General features: G+C 39.2%; 1 protein-coding gene across 1 annotated transcript in view; it reads left to right on the forward strand.

The window, feature by feature from the left end:
• Positions 1-25,423, forward strand: part of DNAH7 (dynein axonemal heavy chain 7) — a 330,067-nt gene that overhangs the window by 260,446 nt on the left and 44,198 nt on the right. Inside the window, exons 53-57 of the mRNA XM_075610041.1 lie at positions 2,122-2,298; positions 5,594-5,755; positions 13,337-13,537; positions 19,453-19,614; positions 23,427-23,612. Coding sequence (XP_075466156.1) covers positions 2,122-2,298; positions 5,594-5,755; positions 13,337-13,537; positions 19,453-19,614; positions 23,427-23,612 — 888 coding nt within the window. The remainder of the gene's footprint in view (positions 1-2,121; positions 2,299-5,593; positions 5,756-13,336; positions 13,538-19,452; positions 19,615-23,426; positions 23,613-25,423) is intronic.

Below are 25,423 nucleotides of genomic sequence, written 5' to 3' on the forward strand. Positions count from 1 at the left end.
CATCAATGACTTGACAGCATGAAAATTACAGATCTAACAGAGTTTAGTGAATCCCCTGCATTAATAATCATGAAAGAATTATAGAACAATTACGATTCTGAGCAGCACTCAGGAAGTGTCCAGAACCGTTGATTAAAAATATTATTTTAGCAGGTTTCTCTTTTAAAGAAGATCCACTAGAAGACAATGGTTATTTTTTCCATTACCTTTTGTCTTGTCTCCTGGTGCTGATCCACTATTAACCTTTAGAATGCACTTATGATGTACCTGGTATGGCACGAGTCTTGGCACACCTAAGGCCCTATTAATGTACTACATACCATGGCACAAATGCTCATCTTTTAGGTGATGATTGGGAAGAGCAGTCAGCCTGATCAAAAAAGGTGTAATGGCACTCTGCTCCTGCCGTATCTCCGGCAGTGAAAAGGTTAAGGAATATATATATAGTCTGTCATTAAACATTTTCCATTTCAGGTTCTACTTATTTTGTTAATTGTGCTAGTTTTATTATTTTGAACTAGTGATGGGAAATGTGTAACCTTAGTAATTTTTGGCTAATATTGGTTTCAATTGAATTTGTGGGTTAAATGGAAAATGTTTCTGTTTACTAATTATTGAAGATTAGTTGTACATTTTAATATCTGTTAGGGGACCAACAAGAGTTATTTATACTGTAGATGAAATTATAGTGCACAGAGCTTCACATGTACAGTAGAAGTTTCAAAAGCTGTGTACACTGTAATTTTATATATGAGAAATCTATTGTTGGTCCCCTGAAAGGTATCACAACTTAAAACAAATCTACAGTTCTCCAGGATCACTGCATCAACTAGAACTTTTAACTACTCATTTTTCAACATCTACATACAGATGCAGCAGCCATTATTTTAACAAATCACGCGGTGTATACCTCAGAATACCCATGTCATGGTGCGGGATTTCTTCCAACCGTACCGCCTTAAGACGCGAGTGCAAAAATTGTATTTTAGGGTTCTGGCTTTTAAACACCTGAAATTGACACAGTAGCACAGTACTGTACACATTACAATTCATTCATTTAAAGCTGCAGTTCAGTCAATATCCTGCATGTCTGTTTTTTTTAATAAATCAGTTCTGTAGTAAGAAAAAATACGTTTAGCATTTTCTGTTTTTAGAAAAACAACTTTGAAAGACCAATTTTCTTGTATTCTATTTTAACAAGCATTTGCTAAGGCACTGCCCCTTCATGTCCTGTCACAAGCCGTGGCACACCCCTTTGTCAGCCCTGCCCTCCCTCTAGCACATGTCAGTGCAGGAGTGCTCATGAATATTCATGAGCTTCCACTGAGAGAAAGAAGCAGAAGAAAAACAGATCCCTTCACTAATGATGTCACCAAATTTTGCCAATCAATACATGGAGAACGAATTGACCTGCAGCTATACAGTTCTTTAGGTAATTAGAGATTGCACACATGAAACTATTGAAGTAAAAAAATAAATTAAAAAAAAAGACTGAACTGCAGCTTTTAATGGCACACAATCCATGAAATTCAAACAAAGCAACTGCGATAAGCACGTGTGCCTGGGGCGATTGGCCGCGTTCATGATGCGTGGAGTACAGCAGCGCACACGAAAACGGAGCCATGATTTGTTAAATTAATGGCCGCTGCATTTGTGCATTGCCACCAGCTATCCCTCTTACAAACACTGTATACAATACTGTGTTTCTGTATTTCTGTCTTATCCAATGAAAGACCATGAGAGGTTCGATAACTTGTAAGTCCAATAAAAGGTATCATACCACCTACAGTTCTCCCTCTCCCTCCTTTGTTACTACATGGAAGAAAGGACCAACACGGCTACCCACCCTTCTTTGCTTAATTGTTGGCCAGACACTATACAAGTGTATGCTACTATTTCTGTGTTTACATATCTAACATTACGATTGGTGCAGAAAGAATGCATCGGTAAAAGATCTACACTGACTACACAAACCAAGTTTTATTCATTATGTTGTAAATGTTATTATCTCATGTGTGACTGAAGCTTTGAGATTGCCATGAATATTTAACTGTCCAGCAAACGTAAGTACGCTACAATTCTATGTTCACTAAGTGTATATCATTTATACTTCATATCTAGGTTATTCCAATGGTACAGGAATTTGTAACTGAAAACTTAGGACGACCATTTATCGAACCCCCTCCCTTCGACCTTACCAAGACATATAGTGATAGCCACTGCTGTGCTCCATTAATTTTTGTCTTGTCTCCTGGTGCTGATCCAATGGCAGCCCTGCTAAAGTTTGCTGATGACCAGGTATGCTCAGAAGTGCTAACGTGTTAATAGCTATCTGAAATAAATATAGGAGATAAATATAAAGATAATACATAATAAATAGAATGTGTGCAACAATTTTCTCGCTGTGCCATTTCTTGTGGTGGCATTAGAGGCATCAGATGAAAATGGTAGTCATTCTGGATACAAACTTTGATAAGTCTTATCGTTATACTGAGTAATTCCTCTCGTAGGTGCACCTATAACCACTGCCCAAAATGCTCACTGACACAGGAGGAGCTAATCAGATGCAAAATGTCTTGATATATTCATGCAAAGGATAGCAATTAGAAATTAAACTATAAAGGTGTTACATTACTTTAAAACATTTCACTTTATGTTTTCCATATAATATGTCATTTAAAACATGCCAAAGAAATGGACGTAATGGTTTTCCTCTGTGTATTGCCATTTTCAGCGTTCCACATCTCTCTGCATCCCAACTGCCATATTCTGTGATGTCATTTATGACTGTCTGTGACAGGGACCATTTGGTAACAGCAGGAGTGGGTGTTTGAAAGAGTGTGATTTTAATATACATTATCCATCACTTTTACAGTGATGCATCACTAGTATTAGAAGTATTTATGGTGCTAGGAAATTTAGCTACATTGTGTCTTCCTTTCATATACTGTATGGAGAGTTTAACATTATATGAAATTACATACTGGAAATGTCTATAATACTGCACCTGGAACTTCCTATACCATAAATTATAATTTCAAAGTGGCAGTATTGGGCACCCATAACATCAATATGGTGTTAAAAAAAGTATATTAAAAACTATATTTGATTTTTGTTTGTTCTTACAATAAAGAAACTCAGTTTGACAATATTACCATATAAATATCAGTACAATTGTAAAGATTCATAAGACTAATTTAGGCACATAAGAGAATTCTAAATGTATGGAAATAAAACGACAATTGAATGAAATACACTATGAGGATAATATGGGAAGGGCACTACCAGAATAAGAGGGGAAAAAATGAAAATATTTTCACAAAGAACAAGAAGTGTAGTCTGCTTTTAACCTGTTCATTATATGACTTAAGCTTATTGTCATTTTGACTTGTATATCTAATTCCATTGTAAAAAGATACATGATATTAGTGAAATGCTAAAAAAAATGGTACTAGCTAAATGGTTGATTGCGAAACTTAATTTAGACTGGACACTTATCAAGTTCAGAAACATTATGGATACTTAAAAAGACTCAGATAGTGGCACAATCTTCTTTGTATTGTAATGGCTATGAGGATGGTTAGTTTTATAACGAATTCAGTTTAAAAGAAATTGTTTCAGTTTGAATGAGATTGCAGTGACCCCCGCTGTGTTAATCTAATGGGCCATTAGTCTAGCTGCAAAAATCTCACAGAAATGTTGCAGAGTTACTGTGAGATAGCCCCAGATTCTCCAAGGCAAGTGGTCAGATACTGGTGGCTGCATCTGTAGCCAGCATTATTGAACCTGCTCGTGCGCTCCAGTGGGTGTTATAGTGCAGTAGCCCCACCTCCTTCTCGCACGGCAGATTGAAGACAATAGCCACTTCTCCCACTGGTACATTGTGTATGTCCCACTACAGTGCTCTAGCAGCTACAATATCATTGGCTACATCTGTACAGTATATCATTGTTATTGCTTGGTAGAGGCTAGAACCCTAAGATAAATCTTCAAAAAATGTCTTCAGGGAGGTCTATTAACTTAAAAAAAAAAGTGCAAAGAGAAGTTTGTTTTTATACATTGTTTTATTCTCTCCTCATGTTTGCATGAATTGTAGAGATGGTACGGATTTTCCGCCAAAATCCAAATCTGCATCGAATTGACCAGTTCCTTTCACCTGTGAAAATCTGCAGAACAGATTTATTTAAATTTTTTACTATCAGTAAAGGAGGAAGACTCCAGTTGTGTATATATATCCCCTCAAACATCACTCCAAATAACTTAGGATGAGATCCGTAGGCTAAAAAAGGATCAAACCTGGGGTACCCTGGGAGGTATGCTAATGGTTATGCAAAGTATATTTAAATGTCACATCTGACACTTCCTAAAAGGATTGCCTTAAAAACTACATTGAGTTGGCAAGCTTAAGGCACATCCCAACAGACTCAACAGAACTCAACACCCACAACCAATGCTTGTATAGGCAGCAGCCATGCAGTGTTCGCTAAACCAGATGCTGGGTAGCACCACTGTAACTGTCTACTAGCATATCTTCAAGGGATACCTATTTTGTTGACTGTAACCTTGAAAGGACTTCAAGCACAAAGTAATATGTACTAAGGGCTATGAGTTACTGAGGCCAGGTGAGATTAAATAAAACACAGGTTTTCGGACACACACAAGTAAATACAAGGTGAAGCACAGGAAAGAAAGCAGATGCAGAGAGAAAGTAATATAACAAAGTGACCTGGTGACTTAATACTACTAATCTTATAAAGGATAAAGACAGTGGGCCATATTTACAAAGCAGTATTCTGTCATAAGACACCTTAGGTTCTGGAATACATTACAGCCTATTCAAATAAATGGACTGGTAGAGCTGCTGTCCTCAATAATACAGGTTGCGTAGGTTATAATCCTGTTGGGTCAGACACCAGTACACCACTTCAGTCACTAGGCTATCTAACTTAATATATTTCTTATAGAAATCTTTATAGGAAGTGTGAGTTGTAACTAATTTAAATATACTTTGCATAGCTATTAGCATATCTCCAAGGTTACCAAAGATGCACTTCTTTTTCAGCATAGGTATCTCTCCTTAAGGGAGGTTTTAGGGGATATATATACAACTAGAATTCTCCCATCTCTAATCTAATGGTACTTTACACATATTGTTGACTGCAGTCGTTTATGTCACCTCAGGCCTGGCAGATTTTTTGTAAAGGAAATATACAATATAAAAGTGACTCACAGAGATGCATGGTTTGATACATCTCATTACAATCTGTTTGGCACTCTTCACTAACCCGTCTTACTGACACTCCCCAAATCATAAGCAGATGAATGTTTTGCAAATATTGGAGGAAAGAACTTCATATATTGCAGCAAAGTTGAAAATGTTCTTGCTGCCCTATTAGACGGAGAAAGCCAGAGGAGGAAGGTGAAAGGGGAAATGAAAATCATAGCCCTCAAAGGAATCTGGGAATGGGTCTGCTCACTCAATTAATTCAGCCTGTAGTCTTAGAATACATCGTTTCATCCCCCTCCCACCCGCCAACCCACCGCTGCATTTGAATACATTTTATAACAACATCGTTCTCATTTGAACCCACAGGGCTTTGGGGGAGCAAAGCTTAGTTCGCTGTCTCTTGGGCAAGGACAAGGACCAATAGCCTTGCGTATGATAGAAAAGGCAATAAAAGAAGGTAGTTGGGTAGTCCTTCAAAATTGCCACTTGGCTACATCATGGATGCCGATGCTGGAGAAAGTTTGTGAGGTAAACACAACAATTTTTTTTATTAGCACAAGTGTATTTGGTACTGTAGGTGATGCATGCAGAGGTAACGACAGGAGACTTGCATTTGAACAAGAAAATTTATTTACAGTATATTTATATTGTCAGGTTGTAATATTTCTGACTACATTACTGCATTCATTTCACTTTGTTTAAACAATGATTTGTATGCCTTAATGTGATGTTAACCTACGATTTGTATATTGCAGTGAAAATTAATATATTCAATGTAACATTTTAAATATGTATATATAATATATATCTGTATATATATAATAATAGCTGATATATCCGACGTTGTCCGGGATTACATTTTCCCTCCCCCCCTATCTCGACTCCCCCGCTCTCTCTCCGCTCCCCCTCTCTTTCTCGGCTCCCCCCTATCTCGGCTCTCCCTCTCTCTGCTCTCTCCCCATTCCCCTCTCTCCCCATTCCCCTCTCTCCCCATTCCCCTCTCTCCCCCTGCACATAAAGGGCCCCTCCTTCACAGCTCTGCCCCCCCCTTCATAGCTCCCCCCCCTTCACATCTGTGATCCCCCCTTCACAGGTCTGTTCCCTCCCCCCGTTCACAGCTCTGTCCCCCCCCCTTCACAGCTTCATCCCCCCCTTCACAGCTCCGCCCCCCCTTCACAGCTGTGTTCTCCCCCCTGCATTCACATGTCCAATTCCCCCCCCCCCCTTTCACAGCTCCAGGCCCCTCCCTTCACTGCTCCATTCCCCCCCCCTTTCACAGCTCTGATTTCCCCCCCTCGGTCACGGCCCAGTCCCCTCCCCCCTTCATATCTCCAATTCCCCCGTTTGGCATTGTTGGGGTGTGTGTGTGTGAGTGTGTGTGGATGACTGTGTAGCTGAAGGGTAATGGGGTGAGAGTCTGAGACAGTGGTGGGGGAGGTGAGTCATAATTGTATGCACATTCTTACCTGGTAGTGTTGATGCTGGTTGTTGCGCGCATGCTCCGTCTGTAATGCCTCCCAGAGATGTCAGAGGTCCGACCGAGCGGCGCCCTGGGGCTGTCAGGCGCCGGGGCGGTCAGGCGTGGTGAGGTGAGCGGGAGGATGGCACGGTTGGAAGGGGGAGAGCGCGAGGGAGGATGGGGGCGGTCAGGCACGGTGAGGTGAGCGGGAGGATGGTGCGGGTGAAAGGGGGAGAGCGCGAGGGAGGATGCGGATGCAGCGGTGTGAGCGGGAGGACGGCGCGGGTGGAAGGGGGAGAGCGCGAGGGAGGATGCGGCGGTGTGCGGGGTGAGCGGGAGGATGGCGCGGGTTAAAGGGGGAGAGCGCAAGGGAGGATACGGCGGTGTGCGGGGTGAGCGGGAGGACGGCACGGGTGGAAGGGGGAGAGCGCAAGGGAGGATGCGGATGCGCGTGTATGCAGTGGGGTGGTGGTGTGAGTGGGAGGATGGCGGCGCAGGGGGGAGGGGGAGGCAGTGAGGGAGGCTGCAGAGTGGAGTAGCAGTGACTGTGGGGTCCTGCCAATAAGCAAACGGATCAAATGGAGGAGTAGGAGTCACTGTGCGGTCCTGCCAGTCACCAAATGGGCAGTGAGGCCAAGAGGCGCACACGGTGTGAGGGTGGTGTGACTGTCACGCCCTGTGTATAGATAAGCACAGTGAAAAGCAATGCATTTTTTGGCAAATGCTTGTTTTTATTTAATTGTTATGTATTGTATTTAGTGATTTATTTTTTTAGGTTGCCCATTCATTGCTATAGTGGCAAACCATGCCCATATTATATTATATATTATATGGGCATGGTGTACCACTGTGCCAATCAATTGGTTTATTGACATTTTTGTTATTTTGAATGAAATGTAATGTATTTTATTTGGTGCTTGGTTTTTTATTGTTATTGCCCATTCATTGCTATAGTGGCAAACTATGGCCATGGTTTAACACTGTGCCATTCAATGGGTAGCGGGGGTTCGGAGTGGGGGTAGTTGCCCGGGGAGGGTGGTTAGGCATCCCGGGTGGGTAGCGATGGAGGGGTGTTAACCCCTAAATTACTTTAGCAGTTACTAACCGCTAAGCCACGGGTGTGCAAACTGGAGGACACGCCCCCAGGGTGGCGGGAATTTTTTCTGATCGCTATATGAATGTTGCCTATCCTTATCATATTTTATTTATTTTGTATTATGGTAAGATCTAATTTCATAGATTAAGGTCTTTACCTAGTGGAAATTCAGTTATCATTCTCATACGAATGCAGCGGCCGTTATTCGAACATATCACACAATGTATACCTCGGAATACCCATGTCATGGCGCGTCATTACCGCGTGTTGACTCGTGATTTATCGAGTGCAGACAATGGCATTTTAGTGTTCTGTTTTTTAAAGACCTGCAAATTGACACAGTACTGTACTGTACACATTACAATTCATTCATTTCTGTCACGGAAACGCGAAGAATTGTACCTAAAGAAATCGGGATCCATGAAATTCAAACAAATCAACCGCGTGATTGGCCGCGGGGAGTACACCAGCGCACACGAAAACGGCTCAGTGATATGTTCGAATAACGACCGCTTCATCTGTATCTTCTGAATTTGGGAAGTTTACAGCATGCGCGCCATTTGTCTCATTTCCTCCTATTGACATTATGTCCAGTTTCCAATCCTCATTTTTATTAAATCCATCTCTGGTTATAATTAATATTAACCTCTTTTAATTTTATTATTTGTTTGTTCATTGTGTTTTTTTATGTATTTTGTTCCATGCACTTTGGCTTTGGAGCTTTATATACATATATATATATTTATGCCCCATAACAATTAAGCCATCCGTAGCTGTTTTAATCTTTTCTTTAAATGTAGTAGCCTTCTATTGGTTAATTTTCTAATTGTACGGGTCTATAAGGACGCTCTCCCGATGTTAATCTTACCCCTTGAGGAAGTCACAGTTTATGCGAGGAAACATGTAGCTGGATTGTGGCACATGATAGATAGGTAGACAGATAGGCAGATAGACAGATAGATAGATGTGTATAGGTGTGTGTGTGTATGTGTGTGTGTGTGTACCCTGGAAAATTGGCTAATGTACCGTAAATATGCAAATGATGTAATTGAATATGCAAATATTACCTGTTATCCCTCCACCTGTTGTAGTGTCATTTAGATTCGTTTTTTAGATGCTTTATAAGTCGATACTCTATGCATCTGCCCTCTTCATCTCTCTCTTTATCTAAGACTGATTTCCAATTTTCTTTTAGCTCAATAAAGTTTGGTTAAATATTTTGTTCAATTGTGACATTTGTAAAAAGGATGCAAAACAAAATATTGCCAAGTCCACTTTCGCACATACAGATGCATGTAGACACACAGAGGCGCACATTTTATATTACTGAAATTTAATAAATGCACTACTGTATTTACCAAGACAAATTTCCCTAGCCAATTCCAATCTGGCTTTCGTCCCAAACACTCCACCGTAACTACCCTGTTAAAAGTTTGCAATGAAATCCAGTGTGGAATGGAACAGGGACAACTCACTGGTGCAGTATTCCTAGATTTTGCAAAGGCTTTTGATACAGTTGATCATGCTATCCGGCTTAACAAACTCCAGAGCTCTGGAATAGGGAAGCATGCTTTAAACTGGTTTCAGTCCTACCTATCTGGAAGATCCCAACATGTGTCCATCTCAGGCTCTAACTCCAACCCCCTGGATATCACATGTGGTGTCCCGCAAGGCTCTGTTCTGGGGCCCCTTCTCTTTTCAGTGTTCATTAATTATCTTCCCACAGCTTGTAAGGAAGCCTCAATACACATGTATGCAGATGACACAATCCTATTTGCACACAGCCATAGCCTCTCTGACCTTCAACACATACTTCAGTCTGACTTTTTGAGACTCGAAAACTGGATTTCCCAAAACAAACTGTTTTTAAACACTGACAAGACTGTAACAATGGTATTTGGGACCAAGACTAAATTTGTAAAGCTTCCAGCGACTGAGCTCCAGATTAGAACCAACGCTAACACCACCCTAACCCCTGTCACTAGTTTTAAATACCTGGGCTTATGGCTTGACTCCCACTTAACATTCGGGATGCACATTGATACCCTGACAACCAAGACCTATGCCAAACTAGGGGTACTTTACAGGAACAAATCCTCCCTAAGTCTCCTGGTCAGAAAGCGTATCGCACAGCAGATGCTAATGCCAATTATTGACTATGGAGACATAGTATATGTCACGGCACCTCAAACCCACCTTAGCAAACTTGACACCCTCTACAATTCAATTTGTCATTTTGTTCTCCAATGCAACTACAACACACATCACTGCGAAATGCTCAAAGAACTAGATTGGTCATCACTAGAGTCTAGGCGCAAAGTTCACCTTTCCTGTCTTGCCTTTAAATTCTTTATGGGCAAGCTACCAGCTATCTGAACAAGCTCCTCACCCCTACCACATGCAGCACCTATCACCTGAGATCAGACTCCAAAAGACTGTTCATGGTCCCAAGGCTCAACAAAGTTTCCGGCCGTTCCTCCTTCTCTTACTGTGCACCCCAAAACTGGAACAACCTACCAGAGACTCTCACATCCACCACCAGTTTAAGTTCTTTCAAATCTAAGGCTGTTTCACATTTTAATCTGGTCTGTAACTGTTTCATACGCCCATAATATATATTTTCTTTAACTGTGCACGCAATGTCTTGTATATAATGTATACCCTGTTCATTTATATAACTGTATTTGTAACCATGTATTATTTGTCTTACTCTGTGCCCAGGACATACTTGAAAACGAGAGGTAACTCTCAATGTATTACTTCCTGGTAAAATATTTTATAAATAAATAAACACATGATACAAATATAAAAAATATAGGATGAACATTATATAGAATGGCATAATACTGTAAGTATTGAATGTCTGATAGAATAACGTTGGAGTTTACGCATCAGATGCCTATGGAAAGAGATGTCTTAATCCTGTTTTTAAAGATTTCAAGGGAGGGTGCCTCTCGAATCATACAAAGCAGAGCGCTCTAAAGAGTAGGTGCAGCATTATTAAAAGCCTGCACCCCAAAAGAACTCGGGAAGATTCTGGGAACTGTTAGGAGTACTTCACCTGCTGATCGATGGGAGTGTGTAGGAGTATAGGGAACCAGGAGCTCTTTCAAATAAATGGGCTCTGGTTATGTACTGTAGGGCTTTGCATGTCAGAAAGCAAAGTTTCCCCATCTTACAGGCAGTCAGTGCAGAGAATGGATAACAGGTGTCATGGGGCAAAACCAGGTCTGGTTAGTTAACAATGTGGCAGCAGCATTCTGTACCAGCTGCAGATGGTGTTAATGCAGTAAATTAACCCATTCTTGTTAAGCCAATGATCACAACATAGAGTATTACTTGGAGAAGGCAGCTTTGTTTGCAGTAATATGATTGCAGAATCAGAATTACAGTACAATAATACACATATTAGTACTGTAGCACAAGGTTGGTAATGCCTGTGACATTTTTGGTAAATGTAGACTCATTTCACACGTCTCTGTCCTTGAAAACATTTTCATCGATTGGTTTTTAAATAACTTGTTACGTGTGAGTCAGCTCTGATAAAATCTGAACCACATCCAAAGTGATTGGGATTTTCATATTTAATGTGTATTCAGGGTAAGCCAAGAAATGAAAAAAGTTAAGGTATTTATATAGTAAATTGAAATTGTTCTTGACTGGAATTAGCACTCCATATTTCACCGGTTCTTATCTTTGAGTCTTGCTAAAAATGTTTATAGTACAAGATTTTTTTCTACAGATCTTTTCAAACAAAAAACAATCTGTTACATAAACACCTAAAAAAAATGTATGTGTATGTATGTGCATATACATACATACAGTACATATATATATATATATATGTATGTATATGCACATACATACACATACATTTTTTTTTAGGTGTTTATGTAACAGATTGTTTTTTGTTTGAAAAGATCTGTATATATATATATATATATATCTCTCTACACAGTGTGTATATATACATACAAACAAAAAAATTTAGTAGCGATAAATTAGTGTGCTTAATAATGTGTGAAACTAATAAGTGGTTGTATAATAGTGAATAATAGATAAACTAAAATAGTGTCAGTGTGAACTTAGTGATGGTTGCGTAACAATATAACCCAATAGACAAACAATACATGATTAGTAATATTAATATCTCTTGATAGTCCAAATCAGTTCCAAAAAGTGAACTTAGAAATCCAGTCCCAGCTAAGTGCTGCTGCAGCTTCTTAGTGGTATAGAAAACCACAAAATACCTAGAAAGAAAAAATAAAAAGAAGCGCAAGCTGCATAGCATAACTCTGTGTAAAACGTGTACATTTTATGTTAAAAGAAGAGAAACACGGTCTATTGGACCTGCATTCACAAGAAAATATAAAATACAAGCATATGAGAGAAAATCTCTATGGGTGACGTCACCAGATTGGAGCCGGGGTCTGAAGCTACTACAGCTGGGCGCATCAAGAGCGGGTTGTATGGTCCATTGGGGCACTATTTCACAAAAACTACTTTTGATTTTATTTTCAGTTTCTATTTGCTAGTGCCCAGTTGGCTCTATGACAGTATAATGTGAAAACCCCATAGACTATAGCACCTCAACCGGATTCTTCTAAGGCTAAGTCCCCGCTAGCGCTGATCGGGCTGAGCGGGTGGCGCTTGCGGAGGAGACTTAAATATATAGATATATGTAAGTCCCCACTCACGCGGTGCGCACGGTGTTCGCTGCACGTGCACACACGCTCAGCCGCGATCGGCGCTTACATAAACAGAAAATCTATACCTACCGCGCACTCAGCTGGCCCGCAATGTCGCCCCGCTCCCTCCTCCCCCATGCTCGCGTACAATAGGACACCCGGCGCTCATGCTTAGAGCGCTGTCCAAGCATGAGCTCGCTCAGCGCCAGCGGGACTTAGTCTTAAGGGTGTATTTATTTAGTGGAAGTAGGTACCAAGGTTTTGGATCCCGCATGACTTACAACATTCTGTTATATTCCTGGTTATACACAGCTGTAGTTGTATTCAGCTGTGGGGAGTTTTTAATCTCTTGGAAGGTTCCTTCAGTATTTGTAATGCAATTTGCCCAAGGTTACAAGAAGAGCTAACACTATGAATTGAACTTGGTTCACCTGCTTAAAAGTAGTGTTCTTACCACTAAATTACTCATTCCGCCTATAAGGAGGACCTAAATATATAAATCTAAAGGGTTGTAAACTGGTATTCTTTTACTTTTTTTCATAAGGCTACAACTCAACAACATTCACACATGACATTTAAAATTACTATATGAATTAAGAGATCTTATTAAACTGTGGATTTTATGCCCAATTTGCCACAATAGGTAAGCAGATAATTTCGTTTGTGACTGTCTGCCCTGACCCAGAACGCATTAGCTGCTTATCTTTTTCTTGTATTATTTATTTTTCCACTTTCCATCAAAAAAGCAAACTTAAGTTAATAGGCAAACTCGATTTGTGCAGCTTATACTTTGTGTTAAATATTCATAACATGTTGGAAGCAAATTGCTCTGTATGTTTATATTTTAATGTTTTATCATTTCACAGGAACTGAATCAGGAGACTACACATCCAGATTTCCGCCTCTGGCTTACAAGTTATCCATCACCAAACTTCCCTGTGTCTGTACTGCAGAACGGAGTGAAAATGACTAATGAAGCACCCAAAGGCTTACGTTCCAATATCATCCGCTCATACCTGATGGATCCTATCTCTGATCCAGAGTTTTTCACCAGCTGCAAAAAGCTTGTTAGTAGTGTTTATTAATCTTAATATCTGTGTTCCTAAAAAAAAACTAGAGACTTCGAATGGGAAAAGTACATTATTCAGAGATTTAAAAAAAGATCTGATTAAAATAGCAATTCTGCAGTGTAGCTATTTTTACTTCTGATTACTAACTGCAAGGAAGTAATTTATCAGAAACCCATTTTATTATTTTCTACTATCTTCAACCCTTTTTATTTTTAAATCTTATCACAGTACTAAATAGTCTGCATAATCTAATTATAATTAATTAATTTCATACTGTGTGTATTCTGGTACTTGAAGTTTTAAATTAAAACATAAAATTATTTATTTATGTTAATATATGAAGCACAGAGATTGCAAAACTAGATTGTTGGAAACTCAGGTGTCTGTTTTGAATTACTAAGTGATATAAGGTCATTAGCCATTTTCAAACCACCCGCTGCCTTCATGATTAGGTGTTTGTGTGTTTCTGATTGCATTTGCCTTAAAAGTGTTTTTCTTTGCCTACTCTGCAAATTAGTTCAATGAAACCAAGTGTTAGTTGTGAATTTATAACTGCACTACTGTATGTCTATTTCCATTGTACAGTATCTCAATACTTTCATTCCATGTAACAAATACTGTAGGGTGTTTTCCTTTGATACAAATGGTACAATATTTTGCCCCAGAATTGCACCAGTTTTGCCTTGAAACATAGACCTGTTTTATTGCAGATATTATAAGAATTATTTAGCAAAGCCTTCCATCTGCAAAACCTGGACAAACTCTGCTCCAGGTTTTTGAAAGGGATAAACACATCAAAAGTATGTTTTTTCTTTGATAAATCTGGCGCATTTGATAAATGTATGTGCATCATTTTTCAGGGGTCTTTTTGGAGACTTTGTTGAGCTCTAAAAGTATTGGAGTAATAAAGGAGCAATCCACCCTAACTAGCCTCCATTTTTTCCCCCAGTATTGGAACCAGGGAGATTCTCCAGTGCTCAGCTGCCATATTTTCAGCTCTAGGTCACAAAATACTTACTATGAAGTTACTTCTTTTAAAAAGGGATTTAAATGGCCATTCAATAGGTAGCCTCAACCAATGATGTTGCAGTTTCCTATTGGCCTGAGATTTTGCAGCCGTTTTTGTTTCTCCCTGGGGGAGATTTAAACCGGGTAACTTTACTGGTACTGGGTGGCCCCAGAGCTGAATATACAGTAGTGGCATTTTTCTTAGGTGGATTCCTCGAATTCCCACTCTGGTGGATACCAAAAAAAAAAATAGTAGGAGCTCATTTAAAGTCTCCTAGGTGCAAAACAGAAGCAGTATTGGTACAAAAAAAAACATTTGATTTGCCAAAAAATCCAATAAGAAGCAATTAAATGTTTTATTTGATATATTCTGTTGTTTTTTGGAGCAGATTTTTAAATAGGAAACTTTGATGCATAACCAATTAAGCATTGTAGCACTTAACTTTGTGTATTAAAGACAATGCACTTTTTTGTTGTCAAGCCTCCAGTCTATTAATGTATAGGGGCTATTTATCAAAGTCTCCCAGTTGCAAAACTAGGGCAACAAAATTGCACCAGAATTATCAAGAAAAACTTTTCCATTGAAACCTATGAGATTTTCTTCTATGATGCAGTAATTTAGCACCAGGGTTGCCCCGATCTTGCAGCCTATAGACTTTGATAAATGACCACCTATGCATTGTGCATTTGTTATCTGTTGTCCAAGTCAAAGCCAAGAGAGAGATTTTTTACTGAAAAACCAATGCAATAACTGCACCGGAATTATCAATTTAAAAACCCAATTGAAATCAATGGGATTCTATTCTTTGACCAAAGGCTAGTGCGTCCAACATATTGTAGCCTAAAACAGCAACTGCATTCTAACAGATAAACTACATGAGTGGTAATTGGACAATTGACTCAAAAGCTGTTTCATGGACAGGTGTGGGCTATTCCTTTCTTATTTCATCATCAATTAAGCAGGTAAAAGGTCCGGAGGTGATTCCAGGTGTGGAATTCGCATTTGGAAGCTGTTGCTGTGAACCCACAACATGCGGTCAAAGGAGCTCTCAATGCAAGGGAAACATGGCATCCCTGGCTGCAAAAGAAAAAGAAAATCCATCAGAGAGATAGCAGGAACATTAGGAGTGGCCAAATCAACAGTTTGGTACATTCTGAGAAAAAAAGAACGCACTGGTGAGCTCTGCAACACAAAAAGGTCTGGACGGCCACGGAAGACAACAGTGGTGGATAATCGTAGGATCCTTTCCATGGTAAAGAAAAACCCCTTTACAGCATCCAGCCAAGTGAAGAACACTCTCCAGGAGGTAGGCATATCATTATCCAAGTCTACCATAAAGAAAAGACTTCACAAGACACAAGAGCAAATACAGAGGGTTCACCACAAGGTGCAAACCATTCATAAGACTCAAGAATAGAAAGGTCAGATTAGACTTTGCCAAACAATATCTAAAAAAAGCCAGCCCAGTTCTGGAACAGCATTCTTTGGACATATGAAACTAAGATCAACCTGTACCAGAATGATGGGAAGAAAAAAGTATGGAGAAGGTTTGGAACGGCTCATGATCCAAAGCATACCACATCATCTGTAAAACACGGTGGAGGCAGTATGATGGCATAGGCATGCATGGTTTACAATGGCACTGGGTCACTAGTGTTTATTGATGATGTGACAGAAGACAGAAGCAGCCGGATGAATTCTGAAGTGTATCAGGATATATTGTCTGCTCAGATTCAGCCAAATTCAGCGAATTTGATTGGACGGTGCTTCACTTTACAGATGAACAATGACCCAAAACATACTGCGAAAGCGCCCCAGAGTTTTTTAAGGCAAAGAAGTGGAATATTCTGCAATGGCCAAATCAATCACCTGATCTCAACCCGATCGAGCATGCATTTCACTTGCTGAAGACAAAACTTAAGGCAGAAAGACCCACGAACAAACAACAACTGAAGTCAGCTGCACTAAAGGCCTGGCAAAGCATCACAAAGAAGGAAACCCAGTGTTTGGTGATGTCCATGCGTTCCAGACTTCAAGCAGTCATTGCCTGCAAAGGATTCTCGACAAAGTATTAAAAATTAACATTTTATTTATGATTATGTTAATTTGTCGATTTATATTTGAGTCCCTGAAATAACGGGACTATGTATGACAATGGTTGCAATTCCTAAACGTTTCATACAATATTTTTGTTCAACACCTTGAATTAAAGCTGAATGTCTGCAATTCTATTGCATCTCGTTGTTTCATTTCAAATCCACTGTGGTGACATACAGAGCCCAAATTATGAAAATGATGTCAGTGTCCAATTATTTCCGGACCTAACTGTATATATATGTTCCCACCAATTGATTTATTTATTGTTCTTCTCATTTAATTTTTTAACTATTTTAGTATGATATTTTAGTTATCAATATTAGACTAATATTTAGATAATTAAAGATAAAGGTATATATTATTATATCAATATGTTTAATTATCTTAATTATCAAATCACAATATAATCCTTTTAGATTTTTTTTAGTCTTTTTTAGTGTCACTCTATTGGGATATTCTCATTTACCAAGATGGCATATATACACCATTTTTATGATATTGGTGTCTTAGTAGGAACTTTGGGAATACATCAGGTGGACACACAGATTACTGTGATTAAGAAATAGTACCACCTAGTGTGTGTATATATATATATCGGATAGACGTAGGATCAATTGATATGTTAAAACCAAAAATAATACAATTTTATTTAATCAAAAAATCAAGTGACTCAGTGTGTGTTATTATTTAAAGTGAAAAAAATGTTTAAAATTGCCCCGTAGTGGAATGCTCAAGAGAAGGTATATATATTGGGTATACAAGTATATGTATATATATATATGTATATGTATGTATATATATATATATATACCTTCTCTTGAGCACTCCACTACGGGGCAATTTTAAAAAAATTTCACTTTAAATAATAACAATTGTATTATTTTTGGTTTTAACATATCAATTGATCCTACGTCTATCTGACAGCCAACACAGTAATCAACTGTTGGACCATCTTTGTCCTTAAACACTGTACTATAGCACTTTGAGTGCAACATTTAGGAGGATCTTTCTGATCACTAGGGATCATTCGTGATTTGATACACTGTATTATTCATTACAACATATTTTAGTTTTTATTTTAGCCTCTAGTTAAGCATATATATTATCCCTGTTTTTAGATATATGATTCAAATTATTTATTTATTTGTCATATTACTAATTCATGAATCTCATCATAGTCAATTAGTTCCAAACTCTGAACTCCTCAATGTAGATATTCAAATTGTAGTATATTATTATAAATTATAACTCTATCTGTTAAATTGGTAAATCCATGTTACTACTGTGCATTTATGTTCCAATTGGAAACGCTATTTCATGTGCCATGACTTATATTTAATGTTTATGTGTACGGTGGTTGATATGAGTAACTGTACCCTATTTAAACTGAGCTCAGAGGCCGCAGAGATACAGAGCCCCTGATGAAGAGGAAATGTATCCTTGAAACACGTATGGCTGTATCTCTGCCTTGCCTTCATTCTGTGTGGGACACTGGGATGGTCCAGGACATCTGCAGTGGTGTGCGGGAGCTGATCAGAACCCCTGGAAGATCCGCCCTTCAGTGACGTAAGGACGGCACGCTAGGACAACGTCACGTGACGTGGAAGCATCGCGGCTGTGCGTGCTGAGGGTGAGAGACTCTGGAGGATACGTGAAGACCCAGCGTAGGGCCGTGGATACCACTGATGGTCCAGGAACCCCACAGTAAAGTTTTATAACACAATTGTGTGCCTGAAACCAACAAACATTTGTGAGTGCTTTTAACCTTTGTTCTATGTGTCAATAAATAACAGACTTCACTATAAGCCTTGAGCTCTCTCTTTTTTTGTATCTTTTTTTCTAGTTTACTTTGGATCTTTGGGTTGGATGCACTAGAAGAGAGCTCCATCCTCAATTTATTTGGACTAGATTCATTGTTTGGACTATGAGATATGTATTGATTGAATGTGGGGTTTTATTATGAATACAAGCTCTCATTGAATCATTTAAATTAATTTTTATTGTCCCCACATTGGTGTTAGCGCATAGCTGATTATTCTATTGTTGTATTCCTTTATTTGACAGGGGAGTCATCCTGTGTGTTCCAATTGTATGTTTAATATTAAGATACGATTCATCAGCAGGTTAAGTTGAATCTACTTTGTTTACTTGCCAAAGTTGAAAAAACACAGAAACATATAATATTAGCACTACAGTATATTCTATAGGCTAAAGGAGCAGCTCAGGGGTAACGTCACTGCCTTTGAAGCGTGTGAACCTGTTTTAGTCCCAGTGTCAGCTCCCCTTTGAACTTGGGCAAGTAACTATATCTCCCTGGACCCCAGGCACTAACATTAGACTGTAAACTGTATGGGGGCAAGGATCCATAGTACCTGCAAAATGCTATGAACATAGCTGTGTAAGAAAAAAATCTGTATACTGTATAAGAAAAAAATATTTAACTTTATTATATGACGTAACTCCTCCCTATCTCCTACAGTACTACTGACAATCCACAGAATAAACACAATGAAAATATATTTCTGACCTTCCTATAGAAAGAAATGTGGAAAAGCACATTTTAAAATGTAAACCGAGTGTCAGCTCATTTGAACTATATTGAATATGGGCTTTTGTGTTATTTATAACCAACGTTTCATTGGTACATAGGCCCCTAAAGCCTTTGATCTGGAATTTTTTAGTCCCTTTCAACTAAATGGAGGCATTATATTCAACTGTCTATAAACTTTGTTAAGAGCATAGTATAGTATGTGAGAACTGTTACATAGGCAACTTTTAATGCTGTTTCTTTTGTTTTGTGCAAAAGCCGGAATTCAAGAAATTGTTGTATGGTCTCTGCTTCTTCCATGCGTTGGTTCAAGAGAGGCGGAAATTTGGTCCGTTGGGGTGGAATATTCCCTATGAATTCAATGAGACGGATATGAGAATCAGCGTGCAACAACTCCACATGTTTCTCAACCAATATGATGTAAGAACCAATGTATACAAAACACAATTTATCAGAAAGTATTTTCAGTATTGTATGTTACTTAGTTACATAGTAGTTGAAGTTTAAAAGATATACATCCATCAAGTTCAACCTATCCTAGATTTAGACAACAGATACGTTATCCTATATTTGTATTTACAGTATATTAATCCAGAAGAAGGCAAACAAAAAACCAACATCTAATGATATCTCATATCGGGAAAATAAATTCCTTCCTGACTCCAAATATTGGCTGTGTAGAATACAATAAGAGTACCCCGCTTCAGCTTAAATGTGATATAATTATTACAAGGGAGGGGTGCTGATGGGTAAGATAAATGTGATACTCTGAGAGAAAAGAAACCCAACAGATAGCACGCGAACTCCCAACTGAGTGATTAATGTCAAAATTAAAACTTATACTTTAATGGTCATAAATGTAATGCAATAATCCCTTAGTAACAAGTGTGAAAGGGCAAGGAATAGAGTATGTTATGTTCAAAGGTATTGTAAACCAACGCTAGTTTCAGTAAACCTAATACACACTTTAATAAGTAGATTGTTAGTACGATATAGCCCACATGTCTGTGATTGCCAGCTGTGTGATTGGAAGGCATGAAGCGTGTCAATGCCTGAAGCTAAAGAAGTCCACTACTAATTAGTGGAGGATACAACCAAAAGCTAGGTACAGACACTGTAATACCTATATAGAACTATTAACAACTCTAAAGGCTATACAACTGAGATGACAGTGTAAAACATATGTAATAACTTCTGGTAACAATAATGCTATACTGTGGATATTCTAAATGTAGGTAAGTATCCTGATATGTAAATGAAGCCACTGGTGAGCAAAATAATGTTACCAAACTAACCCAGAGCCCATGCAAAAGGGGAGGTTTTATAGCGACATCTCGCAATCCTATTGGTCTAAAGATCCCAATGTGCACCACACTGTGTACATGTCTGTAAAGCACAAGTAAAGACACTGTCGGTGTAAGATACAATGAATAGCATATGTGGATAGCGACAAATGCATTCTAAGGTAATTGCATACTAGTGAGACTGCCCAACTAGATATATGGTTGTTGGTAAGGTAGCCTAACATTGGTATAAGTTTATGAATAAACAAAAAGTTGGTCTAGAATGCATATTGAAGTGCCTTAAATGAATGATACGGTTTGGCACAAGAATGTAATTACTCCTTCTTCTAGAGTGATTGGGTAAGTGCATTGATTATTTTAATTATTTATGATCATGTTGTACGATGTTGTAAGAGGATGAAAATAGGGTAGTCTATAAGAACGACCCTACGAGTGGATACAGATCTACCACTTAAAAGTCAATGTATAGTGTCCTTAAATAGTTGTGCCGAAATCATAGTCCCCCAATTCAGATCAAGTTGATATAGAGGTGTCCAAACTGACTGTGATACATTCTAAATGCCAGTTGTGAGAGAGGAAGAGAGATGTTGCTGCACCTGTACATAATCATCTCTAGTGCAGGTAAGTTGGACAGGGGTACTGTAATTCAAATGAAGGGGGTGAATAGGAAGCCTTCATTAAGGCCATTTGGTGAAAATATTTTGAGTGAATAAATCCACTTGGCTTCTTTTTGAAGGAGCATAGTGTCCCAATCACCCCTTCTAGGCCCGCTGGAGAACTGGTCGATATCCAGGAATTTGATGGCTGTGAGGTCACTCTGGTGGCAGTTGTTAATGTGCCTGGCAAGTGGTTTATCCGTGAGTAATAGCTAACGTGCTCGCTACTTTAGGAAACGTTAGCTATTACTCACGGGCAGAGAGACTACATTTGTGGCTATTGAGGACTGCTTTTGGGCTGCCGATTTCCCCCTGACTGCGGTGTATGCAGTGTTTCATGTTGGATAGTGCCAGCTGAAGGTGCTGTTACCGGAGGATACCTTCAACGGTACGCTGAGTGATGACATCATCCGGTGCCAGTAGTACCCATACATCTTGCTGAGTGATCTGGTACAGCAGAGGAAGCACCAAAGGAATTGGTGGCGTGGAACCCTGCAGTCTATGGCGATTGAGTATATCTCATAAATGCTTGATTATATGCTCTGTTTGTGAGTGCGCTTTTTATATGTTTTAGTCCTATAAAATATTTTTTGTACTTTAATACACTAGGAGTGCGCCTGTTTTTCTTTTGTTTTTCACACACATATACATATATATATATATATATATATATATATATATATATATGAAAGAAAAAAGAAAAGAAAACAGGCGCACACCTAGTGCATTAAAGTTTACCAATAATTTTATGGAACATTTAAAACCAGACAAATGCCCACTCACAAGTAAAGCGTTATTTGAAAGCAGTTATGAGATTGGCCCTCATAAGCCAGTGGTGCCGTTCGAGCCTGTAATGGTGTCCTCTCGTGCGCGGTCTCCTTCTACCGCACAAAACGGAAGTCCCTCCAGGAAACCGAGGCCTCTCCTGACTGCCTCTAGCTGCTGCACCACCAATCAAGCCAAACGATGTATCCACTGAACTGCTTTGCCGAGCCTCATATATATATATATATATACCACCACTATAAAGGTTATGGTGGGTAAAAAAAAGTGACTAAAACCCTCCACAGTAAAGCATAAAGCAACTTATGTCTGTGAGTGGGTTAACTGACTTTGCATCTCCCAAGTCCTTGCTTAAAAGCTGTGTTTAAAGCAGCATGCATTGGTTAAGGGTTGCTCATGTAATGTGAGCATGAGATAAAAGGTGGCACTGTGTGCTCATTTGCATGTCATTTCCCAGAATCCCTTGCTGCAGTGGAAGTGCTGTTTGCTGGGTGATAATGGTGAAAGACAGGGTTGCAGACCTGTCTAAGACATGCAAATGAATATACAGGAATATTTACAGTTGCTATATATATATAAATATATATATATATATATACACACACACACACACACACACATACATATATATACATATATACACATACATATTTCTGTGTCTCTCGGATGCTGGCATTACATGCAGGGTCTCTACACTTCCGGATCAGGTCCCCGGATGTTCGCCCACAGGAAGGACGCGTTTCTCTCTGCTCCCTGGATACTATCTAGGCGTTTCACCACTTCACAGCTCCCTCAGGAATATTCTCTTTAAATAAGTCTCCTCTGATTGGACAAGAGATAGCACTATAACAACAATTTCCACAAATGATTGCAAGTGCATTAAAACATAATAACTGGGAATTTTATGATGCCTTCTTGCATGATTTCATGTATGTACCTGGATTTTTAAAGACTAAGGGGCCTATGCAGAGAGCAGCGCTATTTCGAAATTCGCCATTTTTTGGAGAAAATCGCGCAGAAAGCAGCAGAAAATGGCGAGTTCCGAAAAACGCGCCAATTTTTCTTTTCTATTTGTAAAACTCGCCTCGCGGCTGGCGAGAACCTCAATCTCGCCAGTTTTAAAAATATCCGTATGCAGAGAGGCGCGAACGGCATCTAGCGGCTGTTCGTGCCAATAAAATGGCGCGATTGTCTCCTTTTTGCCTCGCCAGAAAAAACTGGCAAGAAGCTGCCGCTCGCGGCCATTGCAAAGGGAAAAAAAAGGCGCGAATTTGTTTTTACACGTTTCTGAAGCGCGCATCTCGCCAATTTAAACTCGCCACACGCATCCATGTTAAACATAGCAGAATTCGCACTTTTCTGCATATGGAGAATAAAACTCTCCAAAAAAGCTACTTTTTAATAAATTCGCCAATTTTAAAATTCGCTGCTCTCTGCATAGGCCCCTAAAGATTTTCTAACATTTACAAACTGTGTTTTCATGTTCTAGGAGGTACCATATGATGCTGTACGATATATGACTGGGGAGTGTAATTATGGAGGAAGAGTAACTGATGACTGGGACCGACGTACACTGCGCAGTATTTTGAATAAATTCTACAACCCAGAGATCATTACAAATACAGATTACAAATTTGATTCCAGTGGTTTCTATTATGCACCGGCTGATGGAGATGTGAGTACACTTTGGATTTTCTTGAGAACTTCTAAAGCAGCAATTCACACTGCACAATTTATATTTTGCTTCTACACCACTTCTGATGTGCTAGCATGTTGTATATATAAAACTGGAAACTACTAGCTGTTAAGTTCACTGCGTCCATCTTGGACAATGTCGAAGGCCTCTTTCTTAATACAGCCATCTCCTATGTCGACCTCCATCTTTTTTGGAGGTTGTTAGTGTAGGACAGCCATGCTCCTACACCTTGAAAATAGGTCCTTTTGCTCTCTTCCTATAAGGCCATTAGGTAGTTTCTTACCTCTGAGCCACTCAAGAACAGTGACCTCATAGGTCGCAGGTATTGATGCACTCACTGACAGTTTTCTGTCTGTAATAATTTCAAGCTTCCAAAAATGCTGATCTGAAGGGTATATCACATGGACTGAGGGACCCAGTGAAAAGACAAATAGCCATTGGCAACTTCTTGGTTCAAACAATGATAAATAAATGAAGAATTGATTGATCAGTACTTTAATCAATACATTTCCACTGGAACTGCTGTTAACCTCTGTAGGCAGTGCCGGATTAACCACTAGGCAACATAGGTTTTGGTGGGTTGAAATACGCTCTTTCAGGTTTTCCCTCATAAACATCGCTTAAATCTTTTAAAAATACAGATCTAAGAACTTTGGACCAATGTTAATAAATATCAATTTTAAAATCATAGTGCCACAACTTTTTAAAACCACTTTTGGTGCCAGTACAGTACCTAGAAAGTAGTAGTACTTTCCTAAATTCAGATTTCAGGTTTTAAGAATAACCAACGCACATGCACATATGTTGAATGTTGAGTTATTCTCTCAAAGCCTAAGGAGGAGTTTTGAGAACCACTGTGGCTTAGTTATTAAGAAATTATATTTATGAAAGAGATGGCTAGCATGTAACTTCCTGACAGTATTCCCATCAATCAAGATATAATAAGTTAAGCACAAGAAGGGTGTTGGTGCACCAAGGGCTTTGTCCTAGGACCTCAACTCGTCACCATTTATACGTCTTCCCTTGGTAAACTAACAGTCATTCGGTTTTTACTACCACCTCTGTGCTGCTGATAGCCAAATCTACCTTTCCTCTTCCGACCTCTTACCTTTTCTCCAGTCTCACGTCAATGTCTTTCCACTATCTTCACATGGATGCCCAATTAGTATCTCAAATTTAACATGTTAGAAAATGATTTCTCTCCTTGTAACTGTACAGCTATACCGTATTTCTTACTTACAATAGGTGACTGTAGGAAAGACTTGCTGATCAGTTCCACAATCACAATTATCAGTGCCTAAATACTATATAAGGTTCAGCTACAGGCGCTCAATAACAAACAAAAAGAGTGTAAATATGTCCTCTGATTGACCCCAAAGTAGTTCAAATACAACCTTAGAGTCCAATCATTTGAAATTTGAGTCCAAAAACAGTCCAGACTGCTGAAAAAATCCAGGAGGGTGCTGCTTTCTCAGATGGAAGTACTAACCCAGTACTTCAGTGATAACGGCAAAGGATGAGAAGAAAAGAAAGCGCACACTTCCTGGTGCAAATAAAATTTTACTAGGTTAAAATCACAGAAAAAAATCAATCAACAATACACTCACAAACATCCGGTCAGTTTAGGCAGTATGTGGTAATCCACAGATGCGTGCTGGAGGTTGTGCAGGGTTGTCTTTGCGTGGGGATACTATGCCAGCTGCTACAGCGCGTCCGCTGCCTGCTTCCGCGCCCCAGGGGTTGGAGTGCCCTTCCGTGTCACGTGACGGCTTCAGACTGCATCACCACGT

Source organism: Ascaphus truei, chromosome 7 (genome assembly GCF_040206685.1).
Source record: "Ascaphus truei isolate aAscTru1 chromosome 7, aAscTru1.hap1, whole genome shotgun sequence".
Classification (NCBI taxonomy): Eukaryota; Metazoa; Chordata; class Amphibia; order Anura; family Ascaphidae; genus Ascaphus; species Ascaphus truei.